We start from the raw sequence: 25,121 nt of genomic DNA, 5'->3' as shown, positions 1-25,121 counted from the left end.
ATTTTAGACAAGAAACGTGGCCGCCATTACAGCAACCAAGCATAAAATCTACGATGTAGGAGATAAGGCTGGGAAATTACTGGCCTGGCTGGACAGGAGGGAACAGGGAACCGAACTATAGCACAGTTAATTACGGCCGAGGGACATCTCACTTCAGATCCGGGGGACATTGTGAAGGCCCTAGCCGAGCATTTCCGTGCGGTGTACGCTTCTTCCTCGGTAGCCACGGAGGAGGAGGTGTGGTAAATAAATAAATAATACCCTATTTTTGAATGCATAAATGAATAACAGATAGCTCAATAAATAAGAGTCAAGATTCGAGGTAGTAGGAGTTTTGCAGGTTTAATACAGCATAAGGACAGGAACAGGACGACCTGCACGGGAATAGGATGGCAGCTGCCAGGGGCAGGATCGGGACAAGGGAACGGATAACTTTTTAATAACAGTACATGAGCATATATACATAGCGCAAACACATAGCATTACATTGCAATAGGCGTAGCAGTGGGTGGAGCAAGAGGCGTGACGCGTAGCAGTCGCGAAAGATAAGGGTGAAAGTAGGTGTAACGGGGCGTATACATAGACATGTGATGCAAACGTAACAGAATATGTCATGAATGGGGCGGAAACCATGGAGGGGGCTACCTGAGGAGCCGGGACCTCTAACCTGATGGTGCGCGCAAACTGGCAATGACGTGTTACTAGGAGAAGCTGGGGGCTATGAACTCTGTGCTAGGAGCAGAGACTGAAGTCTGGAAAGTCAGGGCGACATGTACCTAAGCAGTATCTAGTATCTGATGTTTAGAGAACATGTTGATATAAACTAGAAGACAGGAGGGGAAAGGCTAACAGACTCTAAGACTGGAGCATGCATTATTCTACATGTAGTGCGTGATGAAGAATATTAAATGACCATTAAATGCAGTATTTCTCTTACATGGAGACGTAAAAGCTAGACTATGACGGTAACTATTGATGCGATTCAGTAGCTTAGGAATGCAGAGAAGGAGGACTGTACTGATAACTCGAATCATAACATACTCTTGGCAGACTCAGAGGCAGAGCCAGGCTGGACCGGGCACTGCGAGGCAGGAAGTAAGTGAAGGGTCGAGGATACAGGTGGGGGCTGTATCGCTCCTCAGCGAGGCTTCAGGGGACAGGAGCTGAATCTGGTGTCCAGGCCCTTTTGAGGCCTAGAAACGGGGACTTTACAATGCATTAACGTGCACACTGAGAAACGTGGCAACGTAGCTTTTACATAGGCCTGATATTTGTAGTATTCACGAGAACTGGAAACTGGCATACTAGAGGTGGACACAACTATAATTGCGTCTTTAATCGAACATGGGGAATAACATATGCATATTAATCATGCACAGATAACATATGATGGAGGACGCGTAGGGACACAGAACATGGCAAAATTTACTTTTCCACATTCCCTCCTTGTCACTACGTTTCCTTCAGGAAACATCAATATTCATGATACCATCTATCATTTCATACAGTATCATTTGCTCGTCTCGAATTTTCTTGGAACGGGATTTAGAACGGGGCTTGGGACTAGGAATACATGATGTAGCACAAATGCCGCAAATCGCAGGGCCACATTGTATACAGAGGCAGCAGCTAAATATGATCGCTACTGCAATACCTAGAAAGGACAAGACTTTCCATCCCCAGGCGGAAATTATAGTCCAGAACCAACCGGACCATGTCCAGGTGCCTGGATCTTGGTGTAACAGATGGGCAATTTTATGGAGTCTGGTTATAGCTGAATAAACAGACGGCGCGTTATTTGGAATGAAAATGCAGCAACTAGATCCGATGACTCTACAGGCCCCGCCCCTATCGGCCAATATGACGTCAAGGACGAGACGATTCTGGAGCACGACAATTCTCATAAAGGATTGTTCTTCGGTTAAATTACTTAAAGCAGAAGTAGTCTCAATTACTACTGCTTCAAGGGTTCTGGTTAACCTACGTATCAGTTTACTATTCACAACTGTACCTAAATAAGGGAAGACACCTTTATTGATATCTATATATTGTTCTAGAGTAGTTTCAGTATAATCGACAATCGGGAGGTTTCTCTTGTGTCTAGTATGTACTAGGTGGGAATTCCTATGGTAGTCGGGTGGGGCTAGAAAAACAGGTGGCAGTAGGAAGGCAATGTAACAGGTTCCCTCCCAATCGAGGGGCAGACGAACATATGCGGTCTGACCACAAATAAAATAAGAATGACGTGAAGCTTTGAAAATAGATTTCCCACTGTCACTATACTTGACAATAGTAGTACAATCACTATGTCCTACGTGTGTAGAACCATTATTTCGGACACATAATTCGCCTTTGACTGGTAGTACTGAAATTGCAGGTAAGTCTGGAGTAATATCAGACTGAACATTCAGGACCATGAAATTCGAAGAATAATTACCTAAATTATACACTTCATTTTCTAGATCTAACCCGGTTCTGTGGGGGAGACCTTGCTTGTCTGGGAAACATGTACTGTTAAGAAAAGACATATCTGTTGAGGATGACGTTAACGTGGACCATGCTCCACACGAACCATTATGTGAAAAAGGATAAGGAAAGAGTGGCAGAACTCCCTTCGGTGTCTGGAAAGGGGGGAGTCGACCACACATCCAACAATTAGTGGCATTGCTGGTCTGGTGTGAATAATGTAACATGCGGATGAAAGAATTATTTCGCATAGCGAGGCGGTAAGAGAGTTCATGAGGAGGCAGATCACTAAACGTGTGCTCTACTGTAACATTAGAAGACGTATTTACATGAGAGACTGGAAAATACAGATAAAATGCATAACTGGTGCAGGAAATCATAATGCTGAGAAATAATATGAAACATAGAAAAACGATACATCGGATTGAGTTTTGACTAACTCTCTCACTATGGGGGTCTATTTTATACATGTCAGAAACAGTCTAACCGTTTCACCTAGGGGAGGACTTAGACAATCAAACTGGCTGACTTATTTTACTAGACCGGAGTTTCAACTTATACTCCTGCTGCGGAGTTTTCTCTAACAGGGAGGGTGCAATATCATTGTTCTTTGCGGGACAGTCCTTGAGAATAGTACTTTGGCAATCCTTCAAATCCTGGGAAATGTTCTTTGAGATGGGTTTCAGTCCATAAAACTTCTTTACGTGCGAAAGGTGCACCCAGCCTTTGCGTCCCTCCAACTTCACGGCTGTGCGGGTGGCGAGGAGGACCTGTCGGGGCTCCTTCCAGCGAGGCTCCAGCGGACTTGAGCGGTCAAAATTCCGGACAAGAACCATGGATCCTGGAACGATTTCATGCGGTGCCACCTCGGTATTGTCTGGAAATGCGGCGGCGACCTGTGAACGACAAGAGTTGAGGGCAGACATCAAGGAAGCTAGGTAATCTGTCAGCATATTACTTGAAACATCGGTAATACTTCGGGGTCTGGGTGTACCCCACATGTTAGGGGGGCGGCCGAAAACGACCTCATACGGGGACAGACCTGATCTGGAATGTGCGACCATGCGCATATAGAACAAAGCGACTGGCAGAGCTACTAGCCAGTCCACACCTTTCTCTTTACATACTTTGGCGATGCGAATTTTCAGGGTCTGGTTATGTCTCTCTACGAGACCTGCTGCTTCAGGATGGCGTACACAATGGAACTTCCACTGGTACCCTAACAAAAGGGAAACATGCTTCATTAACTCTGAGGAGAATGGCTGGCCGTTATCAGAATATACGACCCTAGGGAGTCCATAACGGGGGAAGAACTCACGAACCAACTGCTTGGCAGTGGTCGTGGCTGTGTAATCTGGGACTGGATATGCTTCTGTCCACCTGGACAAAGCGCATACAACTACAAGGACATACTTGAAACCTCGACATCGCTCCATCTGAATATAATCCATCTGGAGGACTTCAAAAGGGTGGTCAGGAGGTTGGAATCCCCCTTGTTCCACCGGGACACTTTTACCTGGATTAAACTGACAACATATCATACAGGTACGGACTTTCTGCTTGGCTGCAGCTCGTAAATGCTTGTTGAACCAAATGTTCTGGATACTGTCTAACATAGCTTTTTCTCCTAAGTGTGCTGGACTATGTGCGGTATTGATAATGACTTGAACCATAGAGTCGGGGAGAAACCAAGTGGTTTTACCCTTCGTCACCCATCCTTGATCTGTCTGGACCCCTCCTTGTTCGGACCATTTCTTGATTTCTTCGGGAGTAGCATGTAACTGGATATCTATGACATCTTGAGTAGGGTCCTTAACTGTCATACATGTAGTCGGATCTGGAGTGTGTGTCATGTTAACTGGAATGTCTGGAGTCTGTGCTGTAAGCTTGGCTGTGCGATCTGCTAGATCATTACCTTGGGAAATAATGTCAGTAACTTTCGTGTGTGCCTTGCATTTCATGATAGCAATGGATGTCGGTAAATGTATTGCATCTAACAGAGCTTGAATAAGGAGACCATGCTGAATCTTGGTTCCATGTGAAGTCATGAAACCTCTCTCCTTCCAGAGCACTCCAAAGTCGTGTACGACTCCAAATGCGTAGCGTGAATCTGTGTAAACATTAACTTTCCGGTTCTTAGCGTGTATGCAGGCTTGTGTCAGAGCAACTAGCTCTGCTGCTTGAGCGGACAGGGTGTCAATACGGTGTGTCTCAATAACTTCAGTATCAGTAGTCACTGCATACGCGGCGACTAGTTCTCCTGTACTTGTTCTCATACATGAACCATCCACATAAAGTGTCAGGTCGGGATCTGGTAATGGAATATCTGTCAGATCTTGTCTTGGCTTTGTCGTAATATTAACTACTTCCACACAGTCGTGTGTGTCCGGACTTAAAGTAACTGATGGTAACAGTGTAGCAGGGTTCAGGATGTTGCAGCGTCTGATTTCTATGTGTGGCTGGAACAGTGTCAATTCATAACCTGTTAAACGTGCAATTGTCAAGTGCTGAGTTTGTGTTCGGTTTAAAAGAACTTCCACGGAGTGTGGAACTTGTACTGTCAGGGAGTGTCCTAATACTATGGAATCACTTTGTCTGATATCTAGTGCTGTGGCTGCAACTGACTTGAGGCACGTAGGCAGAGCCTGGGCTACAGGATCTAATGTGCTCGAAAAATAAGCACAAGGCTTGTATTGTCCTGCTTGATCTTGTGTGAGAACAGATAATGCTGTACCTTCACGTTCAGTGACGAAAAGTGTAAAAGGCTTACTGTAGTTCGGTGTAGCTAGAACTGGAGCTTGACATAGGGCTTTCTTTAACTCATTAAAACTGAGTGTATGTTCAGATGTCCAAGGGAGGACAGTCGATACGGCTGCCTCCTGTGTCGTTAACTGTATCAGTGGCTTGGCTAGAAATGCATACTGAGGAATCCATTGTCGGCAGTAAGAAGTGAGGCCGATAAAAGCACGTACCTCCTTCTGGGTCTTGGGCTGAGGAAGACTCGCTATTAACTGGATACGGTCAGGTGTCAACTGCCTACCCCTCTTGGACAGTAAGTGTCCTAAGTATACCACTTGCTGGACACAGAATTGAAGCTTCGAAGGGGACACCTTGTGCCCCATCTCGGCTAGGAAATACAAGACTGTAAGGGATGCTCGCTCGCAAGCACGTTCAGAACGGGCTGTGACCAGTAGATCATCGACATACTGGAGCAGGGCAGTGTCAGTTGGCATGTGAATGTTGTCTAGTTGTCTCTTAAGTGCTTGACTGTAAATACTAGGACTTTCTGTGAAACCTTGAGGAGCTCGTGTGAACATATAGCTCCTTCCATTTAAACAAAATCCGAAAAGGAACTGGCTGTCTGGATGAATGGGGACACTGAAAAATGCATTCTTGAGGTCTATGACTGTAAAAAATAAGGCTGTCAATAGGGAAGAGATATCTGGGACAACTGGGTACTGAGGAATAATACATTTATTAAGCTCTCGTAGGTCAATCACTAATCGATATACTGGGGGTGCATTTGGATCAGTACGTTTCATAACAGGAATGATCGGAGAATTGCATACATTGGAGTCAGTTTCTACAACCACTCCTTGAGCGATGAGCTCGTCAATAATTTTGGATAAGGCTGCTACAGCCTCCGGTGGTAATCTGTACTGTCTGATTCGTGGTAACACTACACCTGGCTTGAGAGTCACACGATGGGGTGTGATTTGCATATAACCAACATCAGTTGGACCTTGCGCCCATAAATGCTGCGGAACATTGGACAATCTGGGATCAAAATCTCGTAATACATAGTGACCCTTAAAGTCACGCAGGAACAATCGTATTCCCTCTGGGGAACAGCATATAACTGCACCTAACTCTTTCAGTGTTTTAATACCTAACAGATTTTCTGGACATGACTTAGTAAGTAACAGATCAGTAGTACGGGACAATGGACCTACTTCTAGAGTAACTGGCTTTGATATTTCATTTACAATGGGTTTTCCTGAAAATCCAAGGGAAACATTTCTTGAGCCTGAGAGCGGAGCCCCTGGAACTTCGGCGTGGCTAATTGTGGTCCTACTTGCCCCTGTATCAATCAAAAACTTTCTGTCTTTCCCTAATACTTGACTGTGAACATAGGGACCTTCTTGATCTACAGGTATCTCGATGAGAGGCAAGCCTACCTCCCTCTCTAGGCTGTTTCATGAATATGGCTGATACTCTGGATACTCAGACTGTGCATACTGGTACATCTGCTGTGTAACGTGCTGTGTTGCAGCGATGGGCTGCGGTGCTGTAACTGTCTGTGGTGCATTCTGTGGCTGAGGAATCTGTGAAACTTGTTCTTGTCTAGGCGGACGTGGTCTTTCTTTAGTCTTACCAGTAGCTATGTTGTGTTTCAGAACTGCACACTCGTTTATAAAATGACCTGGCTGTTTACAATAATTGCAGTTCCCTTTAACGGGAGCTGCCGGATGACTGGCTTGATTCGGACCCCTCTTCTGACTGTCTTGAGGAACAGATTGTGCAACTAGTACTTTCATTTTCGTGTCTTTCATACGTTTTCTCTCGTGTTCTTGCTCTTCCCTGATTCTATTCTGGTGGTATTGGAGCATCTGTAACATCTGGGACGGGGTATTAGCTTGCCAGGTACTTTCGACTTTCAAAACTCGATTTTTAATTTGTGGACTTGAATTCTCGACTAATTTAGTAACAAAGAGATGAGGGTATGACTCACTGCTGGTCTTGAGGCCACTGTTGATGCTAAAACATTTCTCAAATCTAGAATAAAAATCACTAATGTCTTCGTCTTGTTTCTGTTTACAGGCTGAGATTGCATCCCAGTCTTCCTTTTTCGTTGTTAACAATCTGGGTAAAACTTGAATCAATAATTCAGGTAATTCTTTACATTTCGCTCCAAGACCGGTACCTGGTACTCGTGCCTTATCTTCAGCTTCTAGAACTGCCCAATCGATCTTTTTCTCTCCCACCTCCCATTCTTTTTCCTTGAGCTTTTCATACACCCCTGCGGGCAGCAAAACCTTTAACATTTTAATTATATCTGGATACGTGTATTCTCCCATACGGAGCATGTCTTTTAATTCTCGATGGAACCCTGCTGGATCTTTATCATGACAGGGGATTAATTTTTTCATCTCTAAGAGTTCCATCTTTGTGATCGGGGTGTAAACAAACACTCGTTCTAGTTCGCCACCCGTTCCTCTAACTGGGTGGACTTCTCGTAACGGATTCTGTCTCTCTATGTAAAATGGTTTATTTTCTGGGGGTGAGACATGAACAAAATGCGGGTTCAAAAACGTTCTATATTTGTGACGCTGTTCTAGAATGACACTAATTAAATCGGTACCTAAACCTTTCCATCTATACTGGAGTAACTCGTTCAGGATATCATGTAACGGGCCTGGATCAGAGTGCTGACCCTCATACAATGTAATGAGGTGCTGAATCATATACATACCCGCCAGTCGTTGCTCGGCTGGGGGCATTTTCAGAAACATTTGTGCCACTATTTCGTCTAGAAAAGTGGTAGAATCAGTAGTCCATCGGACTGCTGATCGGGCTAGTTCTTGTTCATACATAGTACTTAACTCACTGTAACCGATTCGTGATTTCAGAATGTGATCGGTAGCTTGAAACACTTGTTCTAGAGAACCTTGTTCTGGTGCTGGATGATGGAAAGTTGACTTGTGTTCTAGGCGTAAATGGCGATCTGGAAATCTAGATTTTCCTACATACGCTATTCTGGCGGAATTCTCGTCGTCTACCTCTTCAGTATCAGAGTTACTTTCTTTCTCGCTTACTTGTGCTGCTTTACGCTGTTCGTGTAACTTTATTATTTCTTTACGGATTTTCTTGTACATACTTTCCATAGCACTGATGGTCCTGTGCTTACCCTCGGCTATATTATCACTCCACTTTGTCAGGATTTTCATTTCGGCCGGATCTTTAGACGGGTAATCTTGTTCTCTTATTAGACAGTTAATCAGAAACTTTAATATCATGAGCTGGATCTCGGCTTTCCTTTGAGACATGACCTCGCTAATGCTTTCTGGATCATCCCCTGTACGGATGAAACGATATATTCTGTCTAGGTCTTCTTTCATATTCGGTAGGGTGACTAGATACTCGGCCACCTTTCTTACGCGGAATGAATATAAAACCATATTATCCTCGCCTGGAACTGGATCATAGCCGCATTCATTTAGGGCTTTTCTTATTTCTGCTACAGTCTGATGTCTGGGCGTACGCTGTGACGCTTGTGCATGTAATTCGGCTGACGTTAAACGCTTATGTGGCGGCGGGGTCTGAGGAGGACCTCCTCCTGCGGCCCCTAAACTAGAATCGTCAACTGATCCTCTTCGTACTAGTGTGGCAGGAAATTGAAATGCGGGCTGAACTGGTATGGTGGGCTGGACCGGGGGGACCGTAACAGGTACTGCAAGGGGTACCCCGGTGTCTGGAGGAACGGGAAGTGCCTGATTTACAGGGACTGGCGGAGCGCGAACAGGATTTGCATATTCTGGGACTGTGTCGTCCAAATAGGACGAAATGAAAATATCAGCTGCGGTCTGTTTGTGACGTAGCTTGGTCGGAACTAATGGTGGCGGAAAGTTACTGGATGCCTCCGGGGTCGCTTTTGGCAGGCCCTCGGCAAGAAGAGGATACATACCCTTAATAAGAGCATGCCTCTGTCTGTCTGACTGTTCGGTTTTAACTCGTTCACCAATCTCGATTAATTCCCTTTCTTGGGCTCGTTCCAAGCATTCTCTACTTAATTCTGACTTTCTGATTTCTTTTTCGGTTCTTTTATGAGACTCTTTGCGCCATAACTCGATGGCATCTTTCTGTGACTGTCTGGCTTTCTTTTTCCATAATGCTTCTTCTACTCTCATGATGCACTCGGCATCCCATGTGCCTGACACAGGCCATCTATACTTCTCCTCTAACTGTTTGGTATACTCGACCCATAAATCTAGATACAATATGGCGCTTATGCCATGCTTCTGATACATAAAATGACCTGGACTGTCCCTAGGCGGGACAGGAACTGCTGCTTCCAGCAGACCCTTTCTAGTTTTTAACTGACGTAACTTAGAAAACAAGGGCATGACTGAACTGTAATCTAGACACAATACAATACACAATGAACACGATACTTATTCCCCATTCATACCACGACATTAAAATACATGAAGAACATTCAGAATAACAGTTCGAACAGAATACTACCTGGAATACGGAAAACAGAATACATGAATTTTCTCGAGAACAGAACTGACTAGAACAGAAACTAGATGCACTGCTGAAACAGTACGAAACTTACCGGTCTCATACAGAGACACGTCAGGACCCGTATCCACCGGAGTGGACACTTCGTTTGTGAGTCTGTGTACCACCAACCCACAGACCAGAGACAATTTAGATTGACCCTGTCTAGATACCACCCCAGTAACGGTACTCACCGGGCAGCAAGAACGGAAGGCCTCGGACTGGACTGGACTGCTACGACGACGGACTTCGGACTTTAGTTACGGGTGGACCTCCGGATACCTCGGACCTTGGACTCTCGGCTTGGGCTCTGGTCGGGACTCGCCGCGTTCCTCCACCGTCTCGTCTGGATGCTGGACCGCCTCCTCCGTCTCCTCCGTGGGCCTGAGGGATACTTGAAGCAGAAATATCTGCCGGTGCGCAGAAGAGTTCCGTCACGACTGCAGAGGGTCAGGGGGTCGGCGTGGCTTCACCGACGCGTGGGGAAAGGGCAAGTCCCTATTCGGGCGCCATTATGTGGTAAATAAATAAATAATACCCTATTTTTGAATGCATAAATGAATAACAGATAGCTCAATAAATAAGAGTCAAGATTCGAGGTAGTAGGAGTTTTGCAGGTTTAATACAGCATAAGGACAGGAACAGGACGACCTGCACGGGAATAGGATGGCAGCTGCCAGGGGCAGGATCGGGACAAGGGAACGGATAACTTTTTAATAACAGTACATGAGCATATATACATAGCGCAAACACATAGCATTACATTGCAATAGGCGTAGCAGTGGGTGGAGCAAGAGGCGTGACGCGTAGCAGTCGCGAAAGATAAGGGTGAAAGTAGGTGTAACGGGGCGTATACATAGACATGTGATGCAAACGTAACAGAATATGTCATGAATGGGGCGGAAACCATGGAGGGGGCTACCTGAGGAGCCGGGACCTCTAACCTGATGGTGCGCGCAAACTGGCAATGACGTGTTACTAGGAGAAGCTGGGGGCTATGAACTCTGTGATAGGAGCAGAGACTGAAGTCTGGAAAGTCAGGGCGACATGTACCTAAGCAGTATCTAGTATCTGATGTTTAGAGAACATGTTGATATAAACTAGAAGACAGGAGGGGAAAGGCTAACAGACTCTAAGACTGGAGCATGCATTATTCTACATGTAGTGCGTGATGAAGAATATTAAATGACCATTAAATGCAGTATTTCTCTTACATGGAGACGTAAAAGCTAGACTATGACGGTAACTATTGATGCGATTCAGTAGCTTAGGAATGCAGAGAAGGAGGACTGTACTGATAACTCGAATCATAACATACTCTTGGCAGACTCAGAGGCAGAGCCAGGCTGGACCGGGCACTGCGAGGCAGGAAGTAAGTGAAGGGTCGAGGATACAGGTGGGGGCTGTATCGCTCCTCAGCGAGGCTTCAGGGGACAGGAGCTGAATCTGGTGTCCAGGCCCTTTTGAGGCCTAGAAACGGGGACTTTACAATGCATTAACGTGCACACTGAGAAACGTGGCAACGTAGCTTTTACATAGGCCTGATATTCGTAGTATTCACGAGAACTGGAAACTGGCATACTAGAGGTGGACACAACTATAATTGCGTCTTTAATCGAACATGGGGAATAACATATGCATATTAATCATGCACAGATAACATATGATGGAGGACGCGTAGGGACACAGAACATGGCAAAATTTACTTTTCCACAGAGGCTGCAACCTTTTTGCGCACAATAGATCAATAGAACTTGACCTAGAGGCCTCCGAGGAGCTCGAGGCGGATCTCACTGTCGAGGAAGTTGGGGCCGCACTCAAATCCTTACAATCTGGCAAAGCGCTGGGTCCCAATGGCATACCGTTGAAACTCTATAAGCAAATGGCGCACACCCTCTGCTCCCATTTGCTCGCTCGCAATGTACAACGATAGTCTAGAGCAGGGAACACTTCCTTTAGACCAGAGAGTGGCCACCATTGTGGCCATTCCAAAGCCAGGGAAGGCCCCAACGGAATGCCTTTCATACCGCCCAATATCGTTGATCAACGCAGAGTCAAAAATGGCCTTTGATATGGTGGAATGGCCATACCTTTTTTCAGTCCTTCTGCGCTTGGGCTTCGGCCCTAAATTTAGCGCTTGGATCCGACTCCTATACACAGACCCGGTGGCTTGCGTGGCAGTGAATGGGCGACTCTCGGATGTTATAACATTGACAAGAGGGACGCGACAGGGCTGTTCCCTGTCGCCGCTTCTTTTCGCATTGGTATTGGAACCCCTAGCGGCGCAAACTCGTGAAAAATCTCTGCTACATGGTATCAAATGGGCGGAGGGTTGGGGAGACCGTATATCCCTCTATGCAGACGACATTTTGGTGTACCTGACAGGCCCGGAGGACACCCTACCGGCCCTCTTTGAGATCTGAGATGCGTTCGGAAAAGTATCGGGTTATACCATAAATTGGACTAAGTCAATTCTATATCCCCTCAAGGGTCCACCACCACGACTCCCCCCTCATTGCCCACTGGCGATATCCCAAGACACATTTAAATATCTAGGAATACACATCACGAGAGACCCTACAATCTTCTTCGCTAAGAATTTGAAACCCCCACTGGAGCGACTGCGCAGAGATGTGACACACTGGGAGTCACTGCCCTTAACGCTGTTGGGGAAGGCAGCGCTATTTAAAATGATGGCCCTACCCCGATTTCTCTACGCGCTGGAAAACACACCATACCAGGTACCCTTGAAATATTTTAGACAGATAGCAACACTAGTATCTACACTCCTCGGGGGCAATAAACCGGCACGCATTGCGCAGGTTCAGCTGCATCGCAGTTGGTACGATGGCGGCATAGCACTCACCCGCATACGCCTTTACTATTGGGCGGCACACCTCTAAGTTTTAAATCATTGGATACACGCCCCTCAGTCGGACCCGGCATACATGGCGGATAGAGCACAGCTGGGAACAAACAATATGTTGGCAGCCCTGTATAACAGACAGCGAGCACTGAAGCTGGAGGGTCCAACAAAACACACTGTCGCACTATGGTACACAGCTCAGGCGCAATTGGGATGGAAGGAGGTCATGACCAAACTCACGCCCCTGTGGGACACGAAACAACTAGGGACCCTTAGGAAGAGCAAAGGGTTTGATCACTGGGATAGCATTGGTATCTCCACCGTGGGTGACCTCTGGGATAAAGGGACGGTCATTTCGTTTGAACAACTTAGACAACAATACGAACTTGCACCAACTGAGTAATTCCGATACATGCAAATCAGACACGCACTCCTAGCCGCTCTGCCACAGACCGAGACTGTACCCGAGGCTTCCCCTATGGAAGATAGGCTTCTCACTGATTTTATGCCTAAGCGTGCCACCTCCTTTGTATATCGCAAATTAATTAATAACATGTCAGACCCCACAGCGATTTTGAACGAGAGATGGTCAGCAGACGTTGGTGCCATGGATGAGGCAGACTGGCAGATGGCGCTCGCTTCACCTCGAGAGGTGGGAATATCCCCAGGCTCAGATTGGTGCATGGTGGTAAATGTGACGACGATGGGTGGGGCGGGGACAAAACTGAATCAATGTCTCAAAAATTTCCGATTGATTGTAACCTTGATCTTCATAAGTGCATATTGACTTTCTGATTTCTGTAGTATAACAAATAAAAACATGTTTTGCGATGGATCCAAACCCGGAGCCGGGAACGAAGGATATTGTGCAGGTTCGACTTCAGATCGAGGAACCTCCGGAGTCGGAACCACTGGGGTCACAGGAGGAGCCACAGGAGGCGCAGGCGTCCCATCATCGATCGGATTTGATGGATCATCCGGAGCCGGAGAGCCCCCCGACGCCGAAGACTGAGCCGGAGAACCCATATAAGGTGAACGGTCCTGGGCAGTGAAGAGCCGGACGCCGGCACACCCAGACCAACTCTCCCTCAACCACTAACGCAAGTTACGACTGCAGACACTAGACTCTCACCGTTGGCACGCTCGAAACGTTGACAGTTGCACCCCACATCTTATCATACTAGGCGATCGAGCTTTGATACTGGCCCAATGGTGCCCTTCCCCACGCGGCAATGGTACGCCGCTGTGCAGCTTGGCGAGACACACAACACCCGAACCCGCATCTAATACCCATACTTTGTAAATCCATGCACCTATCCCCAGTTTTTATGCCCCGGTTCTTCACGGCATTCACAATGTTCCAAGTACCACCGTTGACACAAGACCTACTAATCAGCTTCACGCATCACTGATGACATAATTGACTAAAACAGATGAAGTATATTACTTGATTGTATGTCTTGCCTCATAACTTGTCATGGTTAAACTATAAAATGGCAATAAAAATATGTTAAAAAAAAAAAAATGTGAACGGTCCTGGGGTCGCCTGTGGAGACTCTGATGGAGAAGGTGAGACAAAGTCCTTTACATGATGCAGAGGAGCCGTAGAAGGAGACTTCTAAGCTCTAGGCTTTGACGAACGGCGTCGAGACCCATGTCTCTTCTTCTTCTTGTGTCTTCTCTTCGAACCATGCGAAGTCGACGACCTCGACTTCGATCGCTTTCGACCCCTTTTCTCCTTACTTACTTTAGACATATAAAGCTTAGCTTCTCTTTCCTTCAGTGCCTTCAGGTTCATTTTCCTGCAGAAAGAACAGCCCTCGACGTCGTGATCTGATGATAAACACCTAAGACAGTCAACATGCGGGTCAGTGATCGACATATGACCTCGGCATTCCTTACAGGGCTTGAAACCCGACTTCCTTTGAACATACATGGCAAAATCACAATCAGAAACACACTAGAAAATACGTTTCAAGCGGAAGGTATGGAGAGTCCCAGAAAATCCGTTAGCGTCGACAGTGCGGAAAAAAGGGAACTGACGTCAACACGCCCACTAGGTCTTCTTATGGCTCCGGTGACGTCATGCGGAGCCGCGTGAGGAGCCATGGTGTTGTGACGACCTCGTCGGCGCGGAGAGCTAGGAAAAATTTCGGCGGAATGCTGGCGCAGGGGATATTCATAAGGCGAGGAATCCACAGGCAGATGTATCCATCAGAATGGGTGCTTTATAGAAGAGAATACAGTAACCCGAACTCTCCAGTAAGTAAAAGGGGCTTCTGAGGTCAAACATACATTTCTTCACATTTTTATGGAGTTTTCAACTAAAAAGAAAGAAGGGTCCCTTGTTCACAGGCTTGAATGAAACAGTCTAACCCACCGATCTCCGCTATAACTGCTAGACGACTGTGAGGACAAGAGAAAATGCCTTAGCATCAAAAACATTGTCAATATAAGATGGCACAAGGGATTAGATGGTATAAAATATTACTTTTAATTGTGGTTAGGTCGAAAACAGTCAGACTCAAATACAAGTATTCCTATTGATATAAAAGGTGGTTTAAAAACAATGGGGGATGGTGTTGAAAATGGATGGATAGTGGATGAAGTGCTGCAACAATAATCTGAATGAGGGTGAGCAGTGCCACCTAACTTGAAGATTTCTATACTCACAATCAGTTTGAAAGTCGAATAAAAGGAGATGTAGAAGGTGTTTTCCTTACAGTGAACATGAAAGCTACAAAAATATATTGTGCATAACTAAGTGACGATGACAGTCTTTTCCTAAGGAGAAATATGATCAAACCTTTTCAAATCATGGATATTAATATAGGTTTATAAAACTTTGCTATATGACCCAGTACTGCTGTTCTGCTCAAAATCTAGAAGGAGACAAAGTTACTCTGAATATCTCAGCCCAAAGATATTTATTTATTTTAAGATTTGTAATGCGCATGGCTGCCTCAGCAACGAGGCGTCCGAGCGCAACCAGAAACCAAAGGCAAGAGCATGAGAGACCAACCCAATGCTTAAATGTCGGACAACGGAAACAGACAGGTTTTTATGGTCTTACGGACCAGGAAATGCGCAAAAATAATCAATCCAGGAAATAAATGGAAAACATGCTTCAGGTGAATTATCTCTAAAGTGTTTAGTTTACCTTATGAACATAACTTGCAAATTTAAAGCAAAGACGTAAATTCTTCTGCAAGTGTCAAGCAGTGTAATAGCACCTACTTTAAGAATACACAACGTTATTAGAAAAATTCGATTTTAGTCACTTATGATAATGAAAAAAACAAATTGCAGCCAGTGTTGCTTACTTGCATGATATTTTCAGTGTTTAACTTCTAGATTTTAAATGCGTCAACTTGCCTTAACAACCTCAATTTGTTGCTGCTCATATTTCTATGTGTAAAGGACTAAGGGGCAGTAACCCCAGGAATCTGGGTAGGCTATATATTAACAAGAACATTGGTTCCTTTGGACAACAATTCTGGAAAGTCCACTCCTATGCACATCTCATAATCATCTACTGCTTGAAATCTGAACTTGTTTCATAATCAAGATTAAAACATGCACATCCGTTTGTGTTTCATACAATACCACAGTCAACCATAATTTGCCTATCAACAGAAAAACTAGACTTTTATATCTTTGTTATATCTTTGTATCCACAGTAATCCAAAACACAGATTTGTAAAACAGTGCTCCAGGTGAAAAAGTGATGTAGTGCAATGATGAGAGAAATCATATACATCAAAACTGAGGTGTTTTGGTTTTAGTCAAATGATACATTGGACAGAGTAAAATTCACTACATGATGTACTACTTATGACTCAAAGTCTTTCAGAAACCAAAACACTTTAAATAGTCGATGTTTCAACACCCAATTTTAAATAATCCCAAAGGAGTCTTCCTCAGGACTAGTAATGGTAGCACCCTTTATGTCCCCCAAAAAAAGAGTAAAAAAATATTCAAAAATCTACAGTTATGGTGCTGTGGATAGCATCCAAGTGGGGTGAGAATGAATCATGTATCAATTTATGAGGCCATACTCTGCTCTTTGCAGCTTTTGAAGCGAACAGTGCTGGTTAGCAAATTATGGGTAACTGAGAATCACAAATATATCCCTAAAAGTGGAGGCAAAATACATATCCCTGTGAGAGAGGCTTTCTGAATTGTTAATTTAAAATTAATGAAAACCCATAATTCGCAGTACATACAAACCAATGACATACACTGTTTTTCTTCCTTTTAATACGCACTTGTTTAGAGCTAGATCTCCCATCAGCATGGTACTGAAGCGCCTTTAGTTAGCTTGGTGCTGCAATCCCATACTAATGTTAACAGTACAGATAATTGTTCTTTTAAAACACAAACACTTGTTAGTGTATTGTTTTAAGAATAAAGGAATGAGTTACCTCTACTACTGCAAAACCTTTGATGGGCATCAACATCACGACTTGGTTGTCCAAAGAGGTGACTGTGTACAATGAACTCACATCGGTTGTAGATGATGTTTCTACATTATCAAGAGTTTCTCCCAGACTGCCAATGCTTCCAAGACTTCCAGTACTACAAACTGAGAGGTCTAAACTGTCTTGGCTGATAACACCATGTGATTCCAACACTCCAGGAGTAGATTGTAGCTCCTGCCCAGTAAGAAAAGGATCAACAGAATTATCACTTGCAGTCTGAGATACACCATGAGAGCTACAGATGGAGGCTTGGCTTGTAGAGGCTGACGCACTGGGACTCATTGTAGGGGTCGGGCTGCTGGGGCTGCTGATTTCTAAATTATCTGTGCCGATGAACACTGGTGGCTTTTCCAGGTCGATCTTGCACTCGCTACCTTCTGCCTTGTCCTTCGATTTCTTAGGATCTTCTTCCTGTAAAGGAATATAGATTTCATCCTTGAACACTCCACCATGAGCATTACATGCTTTTCGGATGGCACTTCTGACAACAGCCTCCTCCAAGTGAGTGGGAATCCCAGAAATCACGAGCAGTCGACTATGGGCAGTGGGGCCTACCAATGATTGGCAAGCATCAGTTATGGCATCATTTGTTACACTTAGCCCTTGAGGATCCTTGTGCGTTAGATGCCTGAGAATCATTAATAAAGTCAAGGCTCGATGAAACCACAACATATCCTCTGGTTTGCTTCCACCAATGTTAAGGAATGCCACATCTGCATTAGGGGCCTTTGATGAGGACCGTTTCCCGGAAGAGGAATTTTTTTCACGTTTCATTTTAACCTTTTTTCTTTTAGAAAGGAGGCTTGGACTCTGTGGCGTTTGTCCAGGTGAGGAAGAGGAAGAAGAAGAGGAATCACTCAGATTTGGGGCATTTGTTGATGACATCACACTGACTGCTGAACTCATGTTAATAGGAAGTGTCACCTCTGCCACAGCAAGACAACATTCCATTAAAGCATGAAAGTATGTTGAGAACCTGCCTTGCTCCATCATTCCAGCACCAGAACCACCACACGTGTTTGCCGATGTCCAATTCTGAGTTTCTTCATCGTAAAGCTTACGCAGCTCAGTCTGTAGACACATAAACAAAGCTAAACAGGGGTTGAGCTGTAGAGCAATAGATGATGACAACCCTGATGGGTTCTTTTTCTGCTCTAAACGATGGACTTTCCGAAGAAGTTCGGCCAATATGTAAAAGAGTAGCTCTTTTACACAGGCTGCTAGATCAGTGGTCCATAATAAATTACCTGTGGAGAAAAGTAGGATATGGTATAAATAATGGTATTCACTTATATTCTTAAAATACACTTTCAATAAAATAATGACTGTTATTTTCTAATTTTTTTAAATTTATTTTCAGTAGAACAAAAACTAGGCAGCTCCTGTACACTCATTATAGGTTGGATAGAATCCAGAAATTTACAAATCCGTTAAAGCTTACCGACCATGCATAGTGAGGAAACATAACCATGTATTCTTGTTGCCTTACATATTAAGGCTTCCTCGCGCCTGTGTATTACAATGTGCACTGATGTATTTCGAATATATGATGATACAACGAATTCCGTTGCAACGCATGCCTTTACCACGCATGCGTTACAACGGAATTCGTTTAGCACGCATAAACCTTTCACCGACTATTTGCGTGGTGACATCATACGTCGTGAAGAGAAAACGGCATTTTTTTACCGATTTCTCTTAATCGACTCTGATGCCGACGTGACTTAAGGTGAGTTGTTTTATTTGGGGGGGAGACCCCCCCAAGCCCCCCCCTTTTTTTTTTACTTTTACCACATATGCCTTTACTACAAACATCGTAGTAAAGGCATGCGTGGTAAAGGCATTAGTTGTAACCACGCATGCGTTGTACAGCATGCGTGGTTAAAGATTTCGGGGAAACGGCTTCGTTGTAAAAGCCGTTTCCCATGTATTTCATAATCAAATTTGAATACTATTTTATATTAACCTGAAGTGTTCTTCAGCCTTACCAAGCATGCTAATTTTCAGTATTCCTGAGGCTTCTAAGTCATTTTATTTGAGGTAAAATATCTGCACGTTTCCTGCATCTCGTAGTAAAGCATTACCTCACTTTTTAAGTTAACAACAATTATATTCGATTCAGTGTCTTCTCACATTCTCTCCATTAGAAGTTCCTACCTCCTGCTCATTAGATAGTTTAATTGAATTAACACTTTCTGTCATGTTTATGCTCTACAGATTTGTATTGAGAGAAAGGTGTATAAGAACCGTTCAAAATACATGTGTCAGCTGTGCTTTTAAGCGAAGCAGTGGAATTGGTGAACTGGAAAAACAGTATGAGCAATTTGAACCAAAATTCTATGTAAAGTCGAACAGCCCTTACAATATATTTGCTTGCTTGTTTTGCATGGGTTGTATTGTTTTATGGTTGTCAATGTAGGAGTGCATAGATGCCGTCCAGGTAGGAAACAATGGGGAAAATAAGTTGGATGGTGTTGAGTCTAGTGAAAAGAAGATTGTGTAGGAGGGTGAATCCATGGTTTGGAGAAACTGGGTACTAGAAGTAGTGGGGTATCAGGGAAGACAGGTATTAGCTCCAAAGCACAGACCTTCGAAGAATGAACGTGTCGTGGGAGACGAGGCCCTCTGAACCAGACGCACCTGCCCCTTTAGAGCCACACCGGGTGTTTACTGAAGGGAAAAAAATAAGCTGAACACAAGGAGATCTTTTGGTGTGAGTGCACAATAAGATCCTTTCCTCTTCCACCCCATCACCAGATCAGTTAGAAGAAATATAACTGAGGAACCCTATCCCATTCTCTTACTTATTTCCCTAGCTCCTTTCCTTGGTAACTCTGTGTAAGTGAACTGCAAAGAATAAAAATGGGGTCTGAGAATCTAATTATAGTGAGCCCCAACTGAAAGTGATTCTTGCCCATGCTATGCATCACCAATATAACAAAGGCTCTTCCTGGTAATTACAAGAGTGGGTGGCACTCCCCAACAAAGTTGGGTAGAAGTTATTTCATTTCATGGTAGCTTTGATATGAAAGATTAGCAAACTTGCTGAAGAAACTGAAGGATCCCAAATATAAAACAGACACCACTCTTCCTACAACGACATGAGGAGGCACACAAGCCCAAGCATGAAAAGTATGAAAAATACAAAGGAGAAACTAGAATACCAAATCACCTTAGGAACATAGTTTGGTCTTGTGCTCCAATTGTTCTGCCTGCACCATATGCATTCACCCAGATCACTGAACCACAGGAGCAGGACCAAGAGAACATGCACCTGAGAGGAGGATATGCTAGATATGTTCCCCATGGGTACGGCTGTAGAGGCACCCAGAAACAGAGTAGCGCCTGCAGGGCAGTGACTGGAACACAAGGAGGAAAAGACCAAGCAAGCACTGCAATATGAGACTGACTGACAGTAAAGCAGCCAAAAGAGAAGTGAAGTGTCCAGACAAAAGGAAGACTCCACTATTGTGGATCGGACCAAGGCACAGGTAAGATCTGCTCCAGTACCTAGGAACTCGAGATTGCAGCTCCACCGTTAATCCAGAAAGCTTAAAACAAACAGCTGAACAATTGTCTAGGAGACATTTCCCTTTTCCACACTCAAGTGATGCTGTCAATGAGGACCATTACCTTTCTGCTCGCCTTCCCTTGAAGGACTACCTGGCGACCGGAGGTAGAATTATGATCCATGTTCTTTGGACCACCTCAGGTTTGATGCATATTAAGAAATAATTTTCCAACATAAGAGAGAACACTATTTAGTTCTAAGAGGAGCTGTGTGTTTGAAGTATACAGACTTAATTGGGTGGACGTGAATCAGCGACTTTGATTGGTGGTGCTAAGTGAAAGAGATAGGTTGGTGAATTAAAGTACGGATGTGTGTACGGTAAAAACTGATTGTACTTTGATCTCAAACTGTAAATAAAATAAGGGTTAAGCACCAACTGACTACTTGGATAGAGTATTGGATGTGTTCGAAGGTACTCAGGCATAGCTCATCCAATGTAGATGGCTAAGGAATCTCTAGGTGCTGCTTTGTACAAGGATTGTTACCAAATGTTAGAGGCCAGATGACCATCTGAAGCAGGCCATAATCATTCCTCCATGAAAGAAGCCTTCTACAGATCATTCAGTCTTACCCAATTACAGGCCTATATAAAAATCGATCATAACTAAGCAAAATCTTGGAAAGAAAGTCACAAACAACTTCAATAGTACACAAAAACCAATCTTCTTCATGATGGGCAATAAGGTTTTATCGTCTGAAAGAAGCACAGAATCTGCGACCATCAAAAAGACTTCTTTTTGGCCTTACATAAGACTCAATCAATTACCTTGATTTTCTTCAATTTTGCTACCATCTATGACACTGTGGATCAACACATCTTACTAACTTGGCTGAAGAAGTAGACATGTATGTCAGACCTAGTTCTGGGTGAGACTGGTTCCTTCTTACCCAATAGAAGATCAGGATTGTGGCATTTGATGAAACTAATTGGAATCCACCCAAGTGTGAAGAGTTCATCACTGTCCCTGCCTTTAATCAATGTGTATAATCGGTGGCAAATAGTCAGAGAGTTAAAGATTTAGGGTGTTAATTTGTTCATTAGAAGCAATTTTGCTTCTTTTTTGAAGGCGGTAAAGGAGGAGATTCTGCGTACGTCTGGGGGAAGGTTGTTCCGAATCTTCGGTGCGATACCTGAGAAAGCTCTGCACCCAGTTATCTTTTTGTGGAAGGATTGAGGTTTTAGTAGTAGTGAGCTCGAGCTTCGTGAATGTCTGCAACCTGCCGACCGCTCTAGCTTTTGTGCTAAATAGCTAGGGGTTTGTTATGTAGGGCTTTATGTGTCATGCAGGCGATCTCTAATTGTATTCTCGACTCATAGGGTAGCCAGTTCAGAGCCTTCAGGGCCGGGGTGATGTGGTTATTTCTTTTTATTCCGGAGACCAGCCTATGCCGCAGCTTTAAGCGATGCCAGCTTGTATTTTGGAAGACCGCATAGAGTGGTGCTTCCATAGTCCAGTCTTGGTAGTACTAGAGCTTGAACCACTGTTTTTAGATCAGTCTCTGGGAGGAAGGGTTTACGTTTCCTTAGGATACTCAACTGATAATTGGCTCCCTTGGTGGCATTATAGATTTGTACAAAAAACGAATTATCCCTTGATTCACTCAATCAACAAGAACCCCCTATCAATAGTGGAATTCTTAATTCATATAAAACACGTAGATAAACTCAAAAAAGATCTCACTCAAAGTCCCTGAAACACTCAAAAAATGATACTACTATAACATGCAATGCAAACAAATCAATTTATTTCTTTAGTACATGTGAATATTATTAAAACACAAATATTATAAAAACACCTATAATAAAACACAATGCATCATTTCAGCATAATTAAAAACAATATAGTTTATCAAATCAGGACATAACATAACAGCTTCTGACACTTTTACCACAGAGAACCCTAAACAATAGGGAGGATGAACAATGATAGACAGTATGCTTTGTCTTTTAACTCAACAATCCCCTGGGAATCATTTTAGCAAGATTAGCCTGGATACATACACTCTGTTTTGTAGCTACAGGTCCAACTTGTCCTCGGGATAATGTATAGAAATGCGTTGACACGTTTCGATGGGTATCTTGTTATTCCATCTTTTTCAAGACAGTCATTATGTTCACTTTTATTTGTGGTATATTTGATTGTTATACCTTGAATGAAAGGGAGTTGATATTTGCACTTATCCTTGTACTTCTTTTGCAGACTCGAAGGATGGTCTATTTACTGGACCAGAGTTCAAGTCAAATAACTCATTATGTCTTTGAAACATCCCTGATCTGGAAGTTTGAATGAGTCTTCCCCAAGTAAATTAAAGGCTTTAATTTAACTGAATACGAAAAAGCCAACACTGCAAGCAAGGATAGGGACAGCTTTGATGCAGATCATATTATTATTTTTTTGGATGCCAAAAGGGCTCCTACAGCAAGTTGTAGAATGCATCAAGTACACCTTAACCTGGATGGAGACTTCAACTTTGATTTGCCTTTTTAAGGGAAGCCTCTATCAATTTTGCTTCAACTTTCCTCAAGGCTTTCAGGTGCATACAAGCACATAAACCACACAACGTGACATGATGTGATTTTTCCCAAGTACCAGAGGCTGACTGTAAATTGGATGCTCCAATTGTCTTCCTGATTTTCTTGTTCTAGAGTGATAAGAATTCTCATCAATCTTATGAATAAGCGCCACAATTGCACAGAATTTTGTCTGGGTGCAGAAGAATGAAGCACAGGCATCAGCAAAAACGAAGATCCACTTGATGGCGCCATGTTAGTTTCCCTATATAATTTAACTACATAGATTATTTTAATATTCAACAATATTTATCCCCCTCCTCTGTAGCAAAGGTAGAATTTGCTATTCTGTTCAGTTTATAGGTATATCTGAGAATTTCACAAACATTTAGGAAAAGTTGGTTAACTCCAATCCCTATGAGATAGCTCTAAAACCTACTTCTCATTTGTATTTATTGTCAGAGTCAGAGTCTATAAAGATTCCACTCACCTAGCCATGGACTAGAAACATTGTAGAAATAGTGTATATTTAGAACTTTGCTACAGTTCACCTTCGAAAACAAGAAGGCTGACTGACTCTGCAGAGCATGATGGGATAGTACAGCTTCTCAAATTCTTAAAACAGGAGTTCACAATTTATGTTGAATGTATTATGATAGAGGCTTGATTCCGCTTTGGTTTTCAGTTTCAAAACGATATTTGCACAGTGGTCTTTTAAATGCAGCGTACGTTCAATAAGTTGGCAAAGTAGAATTTCTACAATAGAAACACTAAGAAGATAGAAAGGTTGCCTCCTAAAGACATTATTTTGTTTAAATTAAGTTTAAAAATAAAAAAATATTTATTGTAAAATGGGTCCCAGGAATCCCCTTTTTGCAGACAGATATTCTAATGTTCTGATGTTTATGGTTCATAGAGTATACTATGATGGAGAAATTAATTGAACTTGAGACTGAGCTCTATTATCACTGCATAGATGGAGAGAATATGTGGCTTCTGAGGGAAGAACATAATCTAAAACTAACTACTTGATTCAGGAATGTAAACCTATTCATACACAAGCCCATTTCAGATAACTGAGCTGTAGCTACATTTGAAATAAAAAAACATCTTCATAACAAATATGTTTTCTACATCTCTGGGGCAGAATCTCAAGCAGTGTATTAATGAACAAGTTACATATTTTCAGCAATTATTTTTTTCTGGTAGAAGATCTAACTGCAACGTTTTCAGCTTTTAAATAACTCCAGGCTTCAGACTGGATCCAGAAACTTTTATATAGCAATTCCCTGCAGCGCCGACAGGTTGCATCATACAGCATTGTATTGTATTGTGTTGTGCCGCTCCATCCCATGCAGGTATGACATCAGCACCTGTACAAATAGGCCACCTGCACATGCTGGCGGTAGTTTCTTTCTGCAATCCTTTGTTCCAAGAATTGAGTGGAGCCTCAAGAAATCAGTAACAGACAGTGTGCAGAATTTAAATAGCGACATCTTATTACCTATGTCCTGTAAGAGCTCATTCAACAGAACGGGAAGGTATGAGGGTAGGTGAGGAATCTGTGAGTAGACAGAGTCTCTAGCAGAAAAGAAATTACCAAGGTAATGTCTTCTGATAGAGACTTCTAACAGCAGCGCTCACCTTTTGAACCTTACCAAAGCAGTACCACCCATGTGGTGAGTCTGCAGAATGACTTACCACTTGGGTCAGACTTGAAAATACAGCAGGATATAATGTTCAAATTTACTGTACCGCCAAACCTGGCTATCGAGGCAGAAATTCTTTGTGACAACCACATAGCACCCTGGCAGATATCCAAGATTGGTGAACTGCATGCTAGCGCTGTGGTAGTTGCCTTTGCTATGGCAGAATGAGCAAGTAGGCTTTCTGGAGATTGCCTCTTGGTTAGCCCGTAGCAGATCATAGTACATGGAACAA

General features: G+C 43.5%; 1 protein-coding gene across 4 annotated transcripts in view; it reads right to left on the bottom strand.

Annotated features, from left to right (window-relative positions):
- The window catches only part of HECTD4 (HECT domain E3 ubiquitin protein ligase 4), a 2,216,728-nt gene that overhangs the window by 680,698 nt on the left and 1,510,909 nt on the right, over nt 1-25,121 (bottom strand). For all 4 annotated transcript variants that reach the window (XM_078667422.1, XM_078667425.1, XM_078667423.1 and 1 more), the window contains exon 61: nt 17,041-18,344. In XM_078667422.1, the coding sequence (XP_078523548.1) occupies nt 17,041-18,344 (1,304 nt within the window). The remainder of the gene's footprint in view (nt 1-17,040; nt 18,345-25,121) is intronic.

The sequence above is a fragment of the Lissotriton helveticus genome, chromosome 11, assembly GCF_964261635.1.
Source record: "Lissotriton helveticus chromosome 11, aLisHel1.1, whole genome shotgun sequence".
NCBI classification, from domain to species: domain Eukaryota; kingdom Metazoa; phylum Chordata; class Amphibia; order Caudata; family Salamandridae; genus Lissotriton; species Lissotriton helveticus.
This window is presented reverse-complemented; position numbering and strand designations above follow the sequence as displayed.